This window comes from Protopterus annectens, chromosome 8.part0 (genome assembly GCF_019279795.1).
Source record: "Protopterus annectens isolate FY-2018-M chromosome 8.part0, PAN1.0, whole genome shotgun sequence".
Classification (NCBI taxonomy): Eukaryota; Metazoa; Chordata; order Ceratodontiformes; family Protopteridae; genus Protopterus; species Protopterus annectens.
In genome coordinates this window covers 284137860-284155448 of record NC_056741.1, presented here as the reverse complement: position 1 = coordinate 284155448, position 17589 = coordinate 284137860, and the positions used below count along the sequence as shown (strand labels likewise).

At 40.2% G+C, this 17589-nt stretch overlaps 1 protein-coding gene across 1 annotated transcript in view; it reads right to left on the bottom strand.

Moving 5' to 3' along the window:
* Positions 1 to 17589, bottom strand: part of RHBG (Rh family B glycoprotein) — a 371751-nt gene that overhangs the window by 97442 nt on the left and 256720 nt on the right. The window contains exon 7 of the mRNA XM_044079784.1: positions 2732 to 2865. Within this exon, the coding sequence (XP_043935719.1) occupies positions 2732 to 2865 (134 nt within the window). The remainder of the gene's footprint in view (positions 1 to 2731; positions 2866 to 17589) is intronic.

Below are 17589 nucleotides of genomic sequence, written 5' to 3'. Positions count from 1 at the left end.
GACTTCTTTGAAATAGTCACCAAGGCCATAGATGAAGGGAAGGTAGTCCACACAGCCTACCTGGACCTCACAAAAGCCTTTGACACAATACCCCATCTCCAGCTTAAATATCAACCCCTATGTCATAAGATGGGTTGCAAACTGGCTCAAGGATAGAACTCACATGATCAGAATTGCAGGAGCCATGTCGGACTCTAAACCACTAGTGGCGTCCCACAAGGCTCAGTCCTGGGACCTCTCTTGTTCGGTATATATTTCTCTGAGGTACAGGCTAACATGGGAGGACTATGGCTGACCAAGTTTGCAGACGACTGCAAACTGGGTGCCATAATCAACTCACCAACTGACACAGACATCCTCCAAATGGGTCTCACAGAGGTGGATAACTGGTGCCAGAACCATGGCCTAAAGCTACATGCCAAAAAGTGCATAGTCATCCCCTTTGAGAAAAACAAAGTGGCCACAAATTACCACATAGGTGGTAATCCATTAAGCACAGAAGAAGTAATTAGGGATTTGGGGACCCAAGTGGATAGCAATCTTTCCTTTGACAATCATGTTGTCAAAGTGGTTAGAAAGACCTTCTATATAGCCCACCTTATCACAAAAGGGTTCACATCTAGATCAAGAGAGGTCATTGTGCCCCTCTACTCATCACTCATCAGGCCCATAATAGAATACAATGCCCATTTGGGATGTACCTTACCCGACACCTGCAGCAACTGGAAAGACCACAAAAGTACCTCACCAAGGGGATCAAGGGACTCAGACAGATGACCTATGCTTACCAGTTAAAGAAACCCTAGCTATACTCAGTTGCATACTGCCTACTCAGAGGCAACCTGTGCCTGACATATAAAGCCATGTCAAACCCAGATTTAATGGACATGCTCCACCTCAGGAAAATCCAAATCCCTTAGAGCTACGCGCTCGAGGGACTTAAACCTCAGCACAGAAATTAATAGAACATGCTGGAGGGACAGATTTATAACCCAGAGGCTCCCATCACTCTCAAATAGAATACCAGTCCATGTCAGACAGAGCCCCTCACTGCTTCTCTTCAAGAAAAATCTTGACGAGTGGATGGGAGATTGTAGGTTTACCCTGGGGATCACTTCTGCATCACTGCTAGACAGAAGCACAGTAAACTAACCTTAAAAGGGTATAGTAAACTCATTTAAAAGGGTGGCAAAAGCCAAACACACTCTGGCTTGGCTTGTAAATGCCCTAGGGCAGATAGCCTAGTATCAACCTATGAACCTATGAACATATTTACGTATCTGTAGTGATGCAATTTACAGTGTTTTTGCTTCATTGTTTCTCTGTTCTGAGGTGATTCGAGAGCCCTGACAGTGACCACTCACTTCTTACTGGTGTCTAGTATATACAGGATTATGACAGGATCACCAATCACAGCCTTCTTATTATGTGTTCCAGACATTGATACCAAGGAATTTACCTCAAGAGTGAATTTTGGGGGTCTATATTAGGTCGCTGAAATGGCATTCTGGCAAACACCTATTCATTGACCCTTAATCAGCGAAACTCACTTCAGCAATTCACTGAATTCATGAAAGGCAATGAAATAGTTGCCTGAAGCGCAATGGACAACTACAGAACTTTGCCCTTTTCTCCACTTTAGTGCAATCTTGGAGGTGGTATATATAATTGGAGGGTGTGGGTGGCAAAGCCCCCCACCTGGGTGGGTTCAGTTTAACTGTACGTTGGTCCATTGTGCTTCATTCAACTATTTCATTGCCCTTAGTAAATTCAGCAAATTCCTGATGCAGTTTTCGATGATTATGGGTCGATGAGTAGGTGTTCGCCAGAATGCCATTTCAACAAACTAATATAGACCCAATCTTAGCATCCATGTTGAGAACACATAATTAGAGGTTATGATCGGTGAGATGATCATAATTCTTTGCAGTGCATGGAGCGTTAAGTGTTTCATGCACTACTGTTTACAGGGCAAAAAAAATCACAAAGTGTTTTGTTGGCTTTCAAAGCCAAAAAGAACTTAGTGTACATTGTCAGAAAGGCAGTGTAACACACTCCATTATGTTTACACTCATCTTTCATTCATCTCAGCAATCCAGATTCTTGTAGAATGTCCAGATTATTGCTTCATGTTTTTGGTGTGATCCTTATAACAGCTGTGGTTTTCAGACAAACCATGGAGGATTTAAGTTGCTAAATAATGACATACATCTGAGTTTCAGGGTCCATATACTTCAGAAAATGCTTGCTAACATATCCAGTGAATCTAGTCACTTTTTAAGGAAGTTTGGCATGAGCAGCAGAAAGAAACATTTTTTTTGTTCTGCTGCTGTGATTTGCTGATCAGAACAGGCAGATTATATTGCTTGAAGCTATGTCCAACCATAACAACTTTAGCAGGGGTGCTTAACATTTGTTAAGTCAGGTTGCACACTACTCTGGCACTTAACTGATTTGTCTTTTTACAAATATCAGAGCATAATCACCACTCTCCATGTACTACAATGTTATAGGATGGTATTCTACAAGAACCTTTCACTGTTTTTTTCCTACAGGAGCTACTAACTGCCTCTTTTTTCATATTCTGTTCTCAGTCTATATCACTCATTTTATTAGTTTGTTTTTACAAGTATGCCTTATACTCCTGCCTTGAAGAAATGTGAATGGACAAAATGTATTATTCTTATATTCATATGTAAGTCTTAGAGTTCTTCCCACTCCAAATACTTACCCTGCTCCATACACGTCACGGGTGGCAAAAGATGCAATAATGGAACCCACAACAGCACCAATGATCCCTGGCATTCCATGAAGGTTATGTATCCCACACGTGTCCTGGATTTTCAACTTGGAGTCAAGTATAGGCTGCAAATATACAATAATTGACTACATTAGTTTGACTTCATTCTATAAGAAATAGATGTGAACTTTGAAGGTAAACAGGTACTGTCTAAAGCAGTAATAACCATTTGGATTTTAATATGTACCTTCATAAACTTAAGTCATGCACTTTCCAGAGTAGTAGATTTATCAGGTCTCTGCCTGGACACAGAAAACTCCTGGAGTGGTGAACTTGGCAGCTTTTTCTTGGCAACAACATTCCTTGGAGGTTCAAGCTCCTCCTGTGTCCCATAAACCCCTACTCTGGAGAGAAGAACTCCAGATCAAGAAATACTCAATAGCCAGCTACATAGCCTAACTGAAGATAGCCATGGAATTCTGTAAAATTAGGGATCCTAGGGAAACAATCAAGGCTCCAGGATCCTTATAGGTCCCTTCAGAAATGACAGTTTGGAGGGAGAAGGTGGAAAGGTTATTCCAGTCTCTGAACAGAGACCAGATAAACCTAACATTCTAGTTACATCACTAACATATACCATCTGAACATGGAAAACTGCTGTAAAAATCCTAAGCTGACCCTGAGTACCTTAAAACAGTAAGATTTTTAGAATGGTGGCTCTAAAGGAAGTCCAAGCACTTTAAAAGTACTCACACAATAATGCTTAGTATATGTATTTAAGGTTGCCATGTAGCAGCTGCCATAATCTCCTCCAAGGTTAAATGTAGAAATGCAGTGAATGTGGCCTGAGCTCTGATAGTGTGTGCTTTCGAGCCTATGGTCAAGGATATCCCAGAGGAACAGTGACAATAATTAATATCATCAGACAAGCACTCGGAAAAGATAAGCTTACTTTCTGTCCTGTATTGGTAGAAGACAAGGAGATAGACATCTATTCATCTTCCTGAAATATTTTGTATGATTGAAGTAAAATCTAAGTAGTCCATGTTCATCTAAACAGTACATCTTGTATTTTCTTTTGCTGGAATAATTTGGAAAAAAATCCCAGCAAATGAATAGACTGGTTCAGACTGATTAGAGTGGTCACTTTCAGTCACTCTATCTGGATGGATGAAATACCAGATAAGGAAATTTGGAAGATAGGGGATGAAGTTCTGAAACTCTCTTTGTGGAAGTGAGGGCCACCATAAGGATAGTTTAACAGGTTAGAAATTATTTTTCAGTGGAGCTTGCTGGTTAAAATGGAGGTTTAGTCAATCTCTTCAATAAAAAAATGAAGTCCCCGTGAGGGGCAGGGTGGACCAAGTGTGGTCTGGAATGAAAAGCTCCTTTCAAAAATGCTTTGTATGTTTGTGAGACACCAGGGAAGATGCAGAAAAACATGACTGAATGGTGATATGGCTGTTAGGTGTACTTTTATTGAGAAGTGACTTGCTCATTTTTTTAATAAATCTGATAAAAAGATAATCAGACATGAAACAAAGGGTGAAAAAGAATATACACATATTCTGTTAAAAACCCAAGCCATATGCTTCTTTCATTTACCTTTGTAAATTCTCTTTGTAGAAGGTTTTTGATATATATCAAACTGACCACCTCAGGGCAGATGAACTGGTTCCTGGCCATTACTGGAAGTGGAAAAAACATGCAGTTAAATGCAGTGTGAATATCTGTGTGAGGTTACCAGGATGGATGAAAGAGCACACAAGGATTCTACGGAAACATATGAGGTCTTCTCCTGAGCTCACAGCAAGGGAAACTATATCTGGCAAGGCCAGAATGGGACAATGAGAATGATCTTTGATCTGCACATTTTAGCTTTCAGGAAAAACCTGGTTATGACAGAAAAGGGGGAGATTCATATAGTAGCCCTGGGGGTCAATGCTGAGAGAATGTGTCTCTTGATGACTGTCCTTCTTGGTGTTGTAAGGTAAAGCAAAGACCTAGCAAAAGGGTCTTTCTCACCTCTGCAAAATGCTACAAGCTGTCATCTTGTTGGGAGACCTTTCATATGGAATAACATTTGCCTGCTGAACCTGTCCACAGTCACATTTGATGTCTCCAGTATGTTAATTGCTATAAGAAAGTGATGTAATCCTGCAGCCCATTCCCAAACCCTCATGGCTTCTCTGTTTTTAATTTCTCCAATCTTTTGTGTTTCTAATACCATGAAGGGAATGGACCCCATTCCTAAGTCAAAGTATAATTAAAGTTCATGAAATTAGTATTGTTTCACTCTTTGATGTCAGCCAAAAGTGCTCTTCGCAGCACCCGCAATGTGCCCAGTAATGACTCCTGCAATTCGTATGGTGTTACATGAACTGATAACATATCTAAATAAGATTGTAAATCCTTTTTTATAAGACCCGTTGCTCCTACCACTACTGGAACTGTCTGGGTATCTTTCTTCCACATGGCTCTCATTTCTGCCTGCAGACCCTGATAATTTATGACTTTGTGTCTCTCTGTATGCAGGACACTGTAGTCACTGGGTGTGGTGATTTCAATGATCAATGCAACTTTTCTCTTCTTTTCTTGGACCACTATATCTGGTTTTCTAGCATCTATCTTTTGAACTATTGGTGTTGGCTGATCCCATGTGATATAAACTTCATCATTTTCTGTGATTCTTTGTGGCTCACGTTTCCAGTGTTTTTCAGCCACTTTGATGCCATAATGTTTGCATAATCTCCAGTGTAACAGTCTCGCCACATTATTATGCCTTTCAGTATACAGTCGCTCTGCCATTAGTGCATCACAACCAGCGACGAGGTGTGTGACTGTTTCCAATTTGGTTTTACAAAACCTACATATGTCTGTTTCTTCCACATGTTCAATGAACTTTGTAAACCAGCATGTATGTAGCCCACTATCTTGGGCTGCCAATATTAACCTTTCATTTCTTGGTTTGAATTCGCCTCTCCTTAACCATTCCTGCATTCATTCTTGATCAACATCCGTCTCTTCCAGATGTTTTCTATACTTGCAACTATATTTATGTTTTTTCCACATTTCTTGCCTTCTCATCTGGTTCTTCACCTTATATTCTTTCTTTTTTTTTTAGCACATTCAGTTGCTGCCTGGTTTTTATCCACTTCTGGTTTGATTTCCATTCCTGCTTGACGTCAATATGCTTCTGCTAAATTAAGCAGAGATGTCATCTTAGATTTATTCTCATCATGTTTCTCTGCAGAGGAGGTACAACCATATTCTGCCTTGCTTCTTTAGGCTCCAAACCACTGTGATATGGTCTGCATGAATGGACAGCGGACCTTTGAGAAGTGAGTCCGGAAATGCCTGCTTTGCTAGCAAGACCATTCTCATCTCCAGATCATGAGTGAGTGATTTGGCCTCTTGAGTTGTCCTCCTGCCTTGCACCATCTTATGTAGAAAATGCCACAGCACCCCATGATGGACAAGTCCATGGTAACATACCGAAGATTCACCACTGACACAACCTCATCCACCTGTCCCCATTTTCTCCATTTCATCTTGCTTACGAATCCCTGCCTGGCTTTCTCTTTCCATCACTAAACTTGTCTAGCATACCTTCAAATTCTGGTAGCCACTCAGTGTTCTTACCTCAATCCTCACCTTCTCCCCTGCTCATTTTCTCTTTTATTATTATACTTCACCTCCTGCTGTAATTTAATCCTTTTAAATACACTCAGTTATCGATAACTGTTCAACTGTGTTTATTTCTGGAATATCTACTTACCATGTGACATACTACAACCCTATTCATTGTTTATACAAAATATTTATTTTTCATTTGACTAAACTCACTACTAATATTTCATATTATTGTATAATTTCTCAATTGTCTTATGTTGCTGATACTCACATGTTACTCCCACTGTATTGGAGCTTTTCTACCCAGACATCTGCTGAAAAGGAGTTACTTATTCCCCAATCAGATTTACCCAGTAAACAAATGCACATAAATAAATAAACGTGGCAGCTGGTGTAGGCGGAACAAATGCTGTCCTTATGGATAGATTTTTGGGGATTAGTGCACCACAGTAAACTCTTGATCAAGGTCCTTGAAAGCTTGACCATATGAGTCATGGAGTGGATGTCTTGATCACATTTTGTCCTGATTGCCCTCTGTAAAATGCTTGTGTTCAACTTGGTGTTTGGAATCATCTGAATAGATGTAGCCCTTAGACCCAAAACCTTGAGTATTATTGCTGCTGTAGGTTTGGGTTTTTTTGAAAGACTGGTAACTTCATTCACAATGGTGGAAATCCTGTCCATTGTTGACTTCGCCCTGTGGTTGATTGTATTCAACTGTAAACCAGTGAATATCTGGGAATGGGATGGGACTTTACCATGTTGACCATTACCCCCAATACTCAGCTGGAGTAAGTGTTGTCTTGTCATGAGGAGATTTTCCACATATGGTGTCTCCATGAGCCAGTCATCTAGATAAGAGAAAATCCTTACTTAAAGTTGCCACATGTGGCAGCAATGGCAGACATGCATTTGGTAAATATCTGGGAGAAACTGTGTTAAGTCCAAATGGCAGGGCTTGAAAATGTTAATGACTGGCTTCCACCTGAAAGTGCAGAAGTCTCATTGATGGGTTTGCTATTTTGATGGGTAGGTATTTATCCTAAAGATCTAAACAGCACTTCCAGTCTCCTGCATGCAAGCTCAGTAGAATGGATTTCATCATGACCATCTGGAATGACTCCCATCTTCATGGATTTGTTCAGTTAGCTTAAGTCAAGAACTGGCCTGAGGTCCTATGTCTTTTTGGTTACCAAGAAGAACCTAGACCCTTCTAATCTGGTAGGCCATCCTGGATGGCTCATTTCAGGAAAAGGATATTTCCTCCAGAGCTGCCCTCCTCTGATGGGATGGAACTATTGGGGAATGTGATGAAATGTTTTGGGGAACTGTCAATATGGAATAGAATAGTCTTTGGTTATCATATCCTTTATTCATCAGTTCTGCAAGACGGCTAGTCAAGCAGGAAGATTAAGGAAGAGTTGTCCCATGACTACTCCCCACAGCAGGAAAGATAGGCAACCCTTCAGGACTCATATGGGTGTGATCCTCTAAAGGATCCCCTGAAGCCCTGCTGAGGCATCCCAGAAGGCCACCCTACCACAGAAATGCTTATCATACTGCTGTCTCTTCTGAAGCTGCTGGGACTACAAAATAAAGATATGTTTTTGGCCTCTTTTTAATTCCTTTGACACTTTCTTTGCAGCACTGGATACTTCACTCAAACATTGGTGAGTGTTTTGCCATCCTGCACACACTGTATCAGTTTCTCTTTCACCTTTTATCCAAACAAGGAAATTCCATCAAAGGGAGCACTGATGAAGCAAACCTTGTAGTGGTCCACAAAATCAGTCAGATGGAACCAGGCTTGTCTCTGCATAGCAAATCTGGAGTTCAAAGTTCTAGCTACACTACCCATTGTATTATGGATCAAACAAAGGGTCAGTACAGATCTAGTCATTATAGTTGCCACTTAGATCTCCGGGTTCCTATTACCTGATCGAATGTTTAGGTTAGCGAATACCTGAACATCAATCTGGTAATAACGAAAGCAGAAAAAATGTGAACAGCCGATTTAATGCAGGGAAAGAATTCCCTTGACTGTTATGCAGATTTTGCCCCTTTCCCCACTGTAGAGCGATCTCAGAATTGGTATATTTAGTTAGGGGAGGTGTGAGGGGTGAATCCAACTCCCCCTTTCATTTTTTTTTTTTTTTTTTTTTTTTGCAGCTGAGGGAATTCATTCCCTTCATTAAATCTGGCATTTGCTGTTTTAAATTTTTCAGTATTACCAGATAAAAGTTTAGGTATTCACTAACCTAAATGTTTGATCGGGTAATATAGACTCCGATCTCCAACTTGCCAACTATAACTTCAGATCTCCCAAGGGAAACTGTTTCAGAATGTCTGATGTTTTCTCTGCTAAATCCCTCTTAAAACTAATCATATGCATTAGATCATGCAAGGTACTGACTGAAAAAGTACTGGATGCTTAATCAAGCTTTCAAAGTCCGTCCATTATCCGAGATTTCCATGTTAGGGGGATGGACAACCCGTGTTCCCTGGAACATCATGCTTGACAACAGCATACACCATTATGGAATCCATAAGATGCCCCTTACTCAGTGCTGTCTATCTTTGGCTGTCTGCAGTACTCAGTCTGATTTACAAGGAACAGCATCAGCCACATCTATCTCTTTCCACACTTTGGAGCTCACCACACCTATTAACTTATCTGGGGTGGCACTACCCAGGCTGCTGGTGAAGAAGACTTATAGGCCTCCTGCAAAATCTTTTCCTCCAGGGAGATGGAGTCTGTGGGCCAAGATCCACTCTGCCTCTTCATCTTGAAGATTTTCACTAAATTTGGTGTTGTCATTGGGGGAACAAATTTGGTTGAAACGTACATTTCTTCAAGACCTGTGTCTCGGGAGGGAGTCTCTGAAGGGGAGTCTAAGTGTTTCTTCTTACACTGTCTCTTCCTTGGTGGGATGGGCAAAGCATCTTCTGAAGTCTTGAGGGAAGAAGGCACCCCAGACCTCAGCAATCTTGGACTATGCAAGACTCTGCCCTGCAGCAACAGTGATGATGTACAGTCAAAGGCTGCAATGTTGATGGTACCTTGGAGAGGAATTGGAGGAGCCTGTATCTGCATCTGCAAAGAATCCTGCTCAGATCTTTACTTTGTCAATAAGTCAACTGAGGTATTTGAGCTTGATACCACTGCCTCTGACCACAATGGCACTGGTGTTACTGTAGGGATACAAACACTAGCTGTAGACACCAACGGCTCCAGAACTGACACTAACCCAGAAGATTTCAGGCCAAGTGGTCAAACTCCAAAATGACCTCACCAACATCAGTGTCAAAATCAGTGCTATACACTTTGTGCCAAATCCCCTCAACCCAAGTAGACCCAGGCATCAGCAACATTGGTGCAGAGAAATCTACAAATGCTGAGAGGTAGCTACTGACATTGATGGTACAGCTGCAGACTTTGGTATGGATTTCAACACTGCTGGCCCTAAATAGGGGATGGAAGCTGAACAGCAGCAAAAGTGACAAGGGCCTCTTCTCTAACCAGCTTAGGCATAGGGTTGGGGGGAGCTAAAATCATACCATACTGAAGTTAGGCCTTAACAAAGGCCAACATCATGCTTTCCCAATCAAAAATGTTCAGGATCTCAAGGGACCTTTAGGAACATTGAGATGAAGTTGATGCAGGTTGAAAGGTGAAAAATCTGGAGGGGTCTTGCTCTAAGGAGGAACTCCCAGTTCTTCTCCTCAGAGCAAAGTCAGTGGTGCTGGATGACTCTTGCTGTGGAGGGGAACAGGACATGGCAGAAGTAACTATAGAAGAGATTCAAGGTAGTATGAATAGGGCAAAGTTCTAGGTATATAGGTCAAGGACAGTTTTGCTAAAATTGAAATGCCCAGGTCTTATGCTATTCGTTATTTCCTTCATTTTCCTAAGTCAGACAGTTTTGTAGGAGGATTTTTAATTGTTCAATGATCCTTCCTTGTCTTTTTCTGCTAATCTGAATCTGAGAAGCCCTTTAAGCACCATTTGGGTCATTTTACAGGAGCTAAAATGTTTCAAATAGTACAGTTGCTATACACATTTTTTACCCCAAGACACACTGCACACATCATGGTGGTACTGGGGAGGAATTTTATGCCAACATTCTTTGCACTTCTTGAAGTTGGAGCCCTTTGCATCTTAATCATTGACTTAAAAACTTAAAACAAACATTGTAAGAATATAGCTATCACTACTATGCATAGTAAATTACAAGATCTGCAACAATAAGGCCACACTATTTAGTAGGCCATGCTTACCAAAAAAAATTCAGTAAGTGAGAAAATGCTAAATGCTAATAGCAATCCTAAACTCAATCGCCAAGAAGGTTAACATTTATTCAAAAACACAGGGAAAGCCAAACCTAACTTTTAATTTATTTATTTTTTTTATTGAAAGGGAAGGATGTTCGGGTTAGATAAAACAAGCTCCAAATCCACTAAAGCACTAAGAAGATGAATAGTTTTTTTGTTGTTTTTGCAAATTAGAGCACTAATCTGTTCACAGAAGTGACACAAGTATCCCTAATGGCTTGAGCTTTCTGAGATACATCATAGCTGTGATAGCTATAAAGAGAGCTGGAATTTTCCTCCACAGAGGAGGGTTTCGTGGGATAGGGAAAGAGCTTGAGCCTGTGAAGAGAGAAAAACGTCATAGCTGTGATTGTGACAAAGAGATCTGGAGTTCTCCACAGTCCAGGGATGTATGGCACAAGGAAAGAGCTTGAGCTTGCAAGGACTGCCATTGCAGAAAAAACGGACACCAAAGCAATCAGTTTAGCAGTTTCCACTATTCAGACAATAACAAAATAAACCCTTTATTAGCAAACTGCTCATGTTTTCATCTTCACAAACAAGGTTTCTCCATCTGAAGCATTGGTACAGCTGTAGCTTAATTGTTAAATGTGATTTTTTTTCACATTCATGATGATCGATTATTATAACATCAATTGCTCTGGATGCTCATTGTTCAAATATTCCCTGGGATTTAGAAAATAAGAAACATATCAGTTGCATAAATTGCTACTGCCACAAAGTGTGGTTTACCCAGTCACATAAAATCCAGTTTTCAGAGATATATTTAGCTACAGTAAGGAAAGCCTCATCATCAGTTTATTTGCATGTCTCTGTATTTTGTATAATTATCACTAGTGCTAATGCACTTCAGTGACAATTACCACTGGTGAATTTTGTATAATTACCGCTAGTGCCAATGCGTGATAATTACCACTGGTGGCAGCTGCACTGTGTTGGCAAAAGCAACATCTTCTTTCACTCTCACATGCATGCATTCATATTCACACACAGGCAGACACACACACACACACACACACACACACACACACACACACACACACACACACACACACACACACACACACACACACACACACACACACACACACATATACATGCGCAGGTTCATCAGACAACATTCATACTCCTTCTAGATCCCTTAAATAAAGCTTCCAACTGCAACCACCCAGGCAGACACACACATACTCACACCACCACCACCCCCCCACACACACACACACACACATTCACAGCACATTATGCCCCCTTTCACTCAAATACACTCACAGACACACTCACCCATACACACATATACAAACACACACACACACACACACACACACACACACACACACACACACACACACACACACACACACAAACACTTATCAGACACCATTCATGACCCCTTCTATCACTCTCTCTAAATAACCCTCCCCACTGCAACCACCCAGGCAGACACACACACACACACACACACACACACACACACACACACACACACACACACACACACACACACACACACAGACACACACACACACACACACACACACACACACACACACACACACACACACACACACACATACACTTTCAGAGCATATTATGCCTCCTTTCACTCAAATACACCTGCTGGACACAATCACCAATTTCCCATCCATATATATGCACAAACACACACACACACACACACACACACACACACACACACACACACACACACACACACACACACACACACACAAGTGCCATAAAAATACACACACTTACACGTCCCAACACTGCTTCCCCACTGACTTCCCTAATACTTAACATGCAGTGTAGTCTCTGCTATGTAAATAATGGGGGAATGCAGCATGGTAATTTACACAGCCAAGTGGTTCTCTGAATCATCTGCTGTGAAAATCCCTTTCCAAAAGCATTTCTAGGGAGAAGCACTGACTAGCAATAGCCTCTCACCCAGAATGCCTCATTAGCATTTAGCAAGGCTATGGAATAATTATACTGGCTATTTAAAATTACTGCAGTATCTCTGAATTGTAAAGGGTTTTCACAAGTGGATTGCCACTTGTGTTAGGGCTTACTGCTCACAGTATGTGGATCTCATACTGTGTTAAAATTTAAAAGCATAGAACTATTACACCCTCCAATGGAAGAGGTATTCAGGTGTTATTCCTACTTGAACCATAAATTTGATCCTGTAGACTTTGCCCTCTGGATCAAACTCAGCATATTTGGACTGAATCTTTGTACAACTCCCACCCAGTTGGTATTATAGCTATAATATACTCATTCATCAAAGTCCCAAATGACATAAGATAAGGACATTCAGACAAAACTCTATGTGTCAATGTTCGTATGACTGGAAAACATAGCCCACTTTTTCTCTGAATAAAAAGAAGTTAAATGTGTGTTCTCATTAAAAACAAATGAAATGACAAATTAAATAACTAAATACTGCTCTTGCAACAATTATACTCTTCTCTATGCACAGTAACCAAATACTCTAGCCAATGCAAATTCATAAATAAGTGTTTCTTTACTGGCCATTGAAAATTATGTACCTATTTTTTTGTTTTCCCTGGCAGCTGTATAACATGTACTCAAAAAATTTGAAAAGTGTGTTTCCAACCAATAAGCAAAATAGAAAAAAGTCCAATCTTTCCGTGGTGAAGAAAACAGTATTTAATAATTCCACAAACAGGCAAAATAAGCGCTTTCGTCATGAGCACAAGACTTCATCAGATGCCGTTTTCAAAAAAACAACAAAAGGGTATGTTTTTGAACCTCTTGCAGCAACTATTGGTCTAAAGGGCAGATCTCGGGGATTCTTATGAACTTGGGTTATTCCCAATATGTTTGGAATAATGGGATTATCTTGCTTGAGAAAATAAAATGTTTTTCCATCTATTCTATTTTCTACTAAATACTCTTCTAACAAAGAGTCAATTCTACTATAAGCAATATTGATCTCATTCTTAGATACTGAGGTGTAAGTATCATTGTCCAAAAGAATAGAAGTAATAGCATTATTGTACTCTTCTGTACCATATAGAACCACCCCCCCACCTTTGTCAGGTTTCATTATTCGTATGTCAGGTCTGTTTTTTAAGTCCCTTAACAATAATTTTTCACCAAAATCTAAGTTGTGTGTAAATCCTCTCTTACTCAACTGAAATTATTTGTATAATTCCTCAGTGACACATTTCTGGAACATAGACAACATAGGATGAAGGGGTGGGTTAATAACACTACTCCTAGTTAACCTTGCATCAAAATTGCTTCCTAATGAACTGGGATTCTTTTGTTGTATCCCAAGGTTAAGTTTCTTGAGAAAAAGCTTTAAATCCACCAAATAGTTGGCCAAATCACCTTGACTAGAAGGTACAAATTTGAAACCCTTTGATAATAAATGAAAATGTTCCTTTTTCAGTTGTAAAGCTGTATAATTAAATATTTTGAACCCCTCAAACTCTGTGACTACTCCATCTTTGTCAATTACAGGTTTGACTTCCCTTTCTTTCCTGTTCTCTTCCAGCCTAGGTTCTCTCCTTGTGTCATGTACTGATGTTTCTGGCCTGAATCCATGTTCTGTTGAACCTTGCTGGCTAACTTCTCTAATCTCCTCAGTGTAAAAAAATCTCCACCTTGTTCTGGAAATGAATCTAGTTCATCCAACCCCCTATGTACATAATGGTTAGTGGTTTCAGAAAAAGTGTGTGGGACTTCCCCCATCCCAGTTTCATTCCTCTGGTACTCAACACCCCTCTTTTCCTTATTTTCCTTTTTGTATGGGCCTCCATAGGCCGTCCCCCCAGCATATTGGTTTTGGACTCTTACCAACTTTCTCTGTTTTTTGATGTGTATGTTACCAATTCTTTTATTTACTCTAAACAACACTTTCTTGTAAAGTTCTTCATATTCTATAAACAAAAGATCCTTCAAAATGTCATAATTCAATTTCTCCACATGCTTTTTCATGTTGTTTATGGTAATTTAATTATATTTAATGAGTTTAAGAATAAGACCCAAACCACACTCGTCAAAAAAACAGCAAAAATCCTTTACAACTTCGTCAGTATAGTACAACCCAAATGGGTATTTCCACATTCTAAGACCCTGTGGAACAATACCCAAACTGTGACACATTTGTAAATATTTGTTGTCAATTTGCACACATTTCAATTTAAATAACTTCTTTTCATGAGAATAAATCATTTCCTTTAAGGTCAAAGCATTTTCAACAGAATCATTTAAATTCGCAATAACAGGTACATCCCCTTTGGATGCAAAATTAAAATCTTTGGTTAAAATGTCATTAAAACAATATTGTTCCATACTGAACTGATTGTCACTGTGGAAACAAACACTAGTGTTCTGTTTTTTGCCACTTTTTATAACAGTACCTGTATTAGAACTGGACAAAATGTTCGTATTACACCCAACAAACTCTGCTTCACTCCGTTTGCTCAGGCCTTCACTGCAAACACTCCTCTCGCTCCTTTCACTCCATACTATGCAACCATTAGTTCCTCTTTCCTTCCCTGGTGAAAAAGAATGAGGTGATGACGTAGTAGGCCCTTCTATAATATGTCCGTTGACTGGGGAACAAGAATTTAAGGCAGCACAACCTCCACTCCTGTCCGCTTGGCTAAAGAGCTCTATTAAGCATGTTAAATCACCCTTAAGTTCCACCACATCCTCTCTGACTCTATGGACCTCGTTTTGTGTTTCTGCAAGTGAACCCAGTGCCTAGATATCATCCTCAACCAATGTAGAGTCGCCAGAACGTATTTCAAAAGCCATAGTAGTGTCCCAAACTATCCACAAAACACAATCTTTCCAGCCCACAGAGGTTGAAAGGACAAAGTAACAACCACTCAAAAAATACGAAAAGTGTGTTTCCAACCAATAAGCAAAATATCTTTCCGTGGTGAAGAAAACAGTATTTAATAATTCCACAAACAGGCAAAATAAGCGCTTTCGTCTTGAGCACAAGACTCCATCAGATGCCATTTTCAAAAAAAAAACAACTCACATATATATCACAACCAATTGATTAATTAAAACACTTCATAAATTGAGTAATTACATAATAAATTAATTGATAAAATTGTTTTTTTTTTGTTAAAAAAACACATTGATTCACTAGTAAAATACAACATGTGAATGAACCCTTTTCCTAAATCCTCACAAAGGTGAAATGTGTGTATGTCAGTATTTTTTATGGTAGATGTAAAGAAACAATTTATACTTGTGAAGCTTTCAAAAATAATACTGATTTAATGGAAATATATTCATTAAGTCCTGGGTAGATACAGGATTTAAGCCTAAGCTGCCACCTTAGCTCTCTGTTCAATAAAATATTTCTAATGTCCCCTCTTCTGGAATTGTTTCTTACAATATCTATAATCCCAAACTTAAAAATACTAGGGGAAGCACAGTCTAGGGTATGCTTATATAAAGCACTTGTCTCTTTTTTGGACTTAATATCGTATAGGTGTTCGTATACCCTATCTTTCAAAGCCCTTTCTGTTTTCCCTATGTAACATGCTGTGCATCCCTCACACACAGCCAGATAAACTAACATCCTAGTGTTGCAATTACCTTTACAAAAGTGCACATATTTCCATGTCTGATATACAAAGCTATGGAACACATCATCATGGACCTAATAAACAAGGATATAGGGAATCTCCAACCTCTGGATCTCACACAGTTTGGTTTTGTGAAGGTCAGATCATGCCTGCTTAACTTGGTCGACTTCTTTGAGTCAGTCACCAGAGCTGTGGATGAAGGCAAGGTGGTTCATACAGCCTACCTTGATGTGGCCAAGGCCTTTGATACCATTCCCCACTCAGGAATCATAGACAAACTCACTAAGCTAGGCATCAACCCCTATATCACTAGGTGGGTTGCAAACTGGCTGACAGATAAAACCCACAGAGTGAAGTAGCTGACTTCAAGTCCGACTGCCGACCAGTCGTGAGTGGAGTCCCACGGGGGTTCTGTCCTGGGTCCTCTCCTGTTTGGTATCACTTCTCTGAAGTCCAGGCCAACACAAATGGACTCTGGCTGATAAAGTTTGCAGACGATTGCAAGTTGGGAGCTATTATTAACTCCCAAAGTGATGTTCACATTCTACAGAAAGGCCTCACTGAGACCAACAACTGGTGTCAGAACCTGGCCTTAAGCTCAATGCCAAAAAAAGTGTCATCATCCCCTTTGGGAAAAACCTGGTTCCCATGAATTACTACATTGATGGTAGTCCACTGAACACAGAAGGCATTATAAGAGATCTGGGAACACAGGTTGACAGCAACCGCTCTTTTGACCACCACATTGCCACTGCGGTCAGAAAGTCCTTCTATGTGGCACATCTCATTACTAAGGGTTTTGCATCCAGGAAGAAAGAGGTCATTGTCTCCCTCTACTCTTCCCTCATTAGGTCAATCATCAAGAACAATGCCCCATTTGGCATGTATCTCACTAGACACCTGCAACAACTTGAGAGGCCACAAAAGTACCTCACAAAGAGGATCCTAGGCCTTAAACACTTGCCCTATATGGACAGACTCAAAAAACTCCAACTATTCTCTGTCTCATATCACCTACTTAGAAGCAGTCTCTGCTTGACTTACAAAGCCATGTCTGACCCAGCTCTGGTAGAAATGCTACATCTAAAGAAATCCCAATCCCTCCACACAACATTCTCCAGAGTCCTCAGCCTCATTACCACAATCAACAGAACATGCTGGAGGGACAGGTTCATAACCCAGAGACTACCCATGCTATGGAATAGACTTCCCATGCATGTCAAACAGAGCACCTCACTGGCCCTCTTCAAGAGAAATCTTGATGAGTGGATGGGAAATAGAAAATTCACCCCGGGGATCACT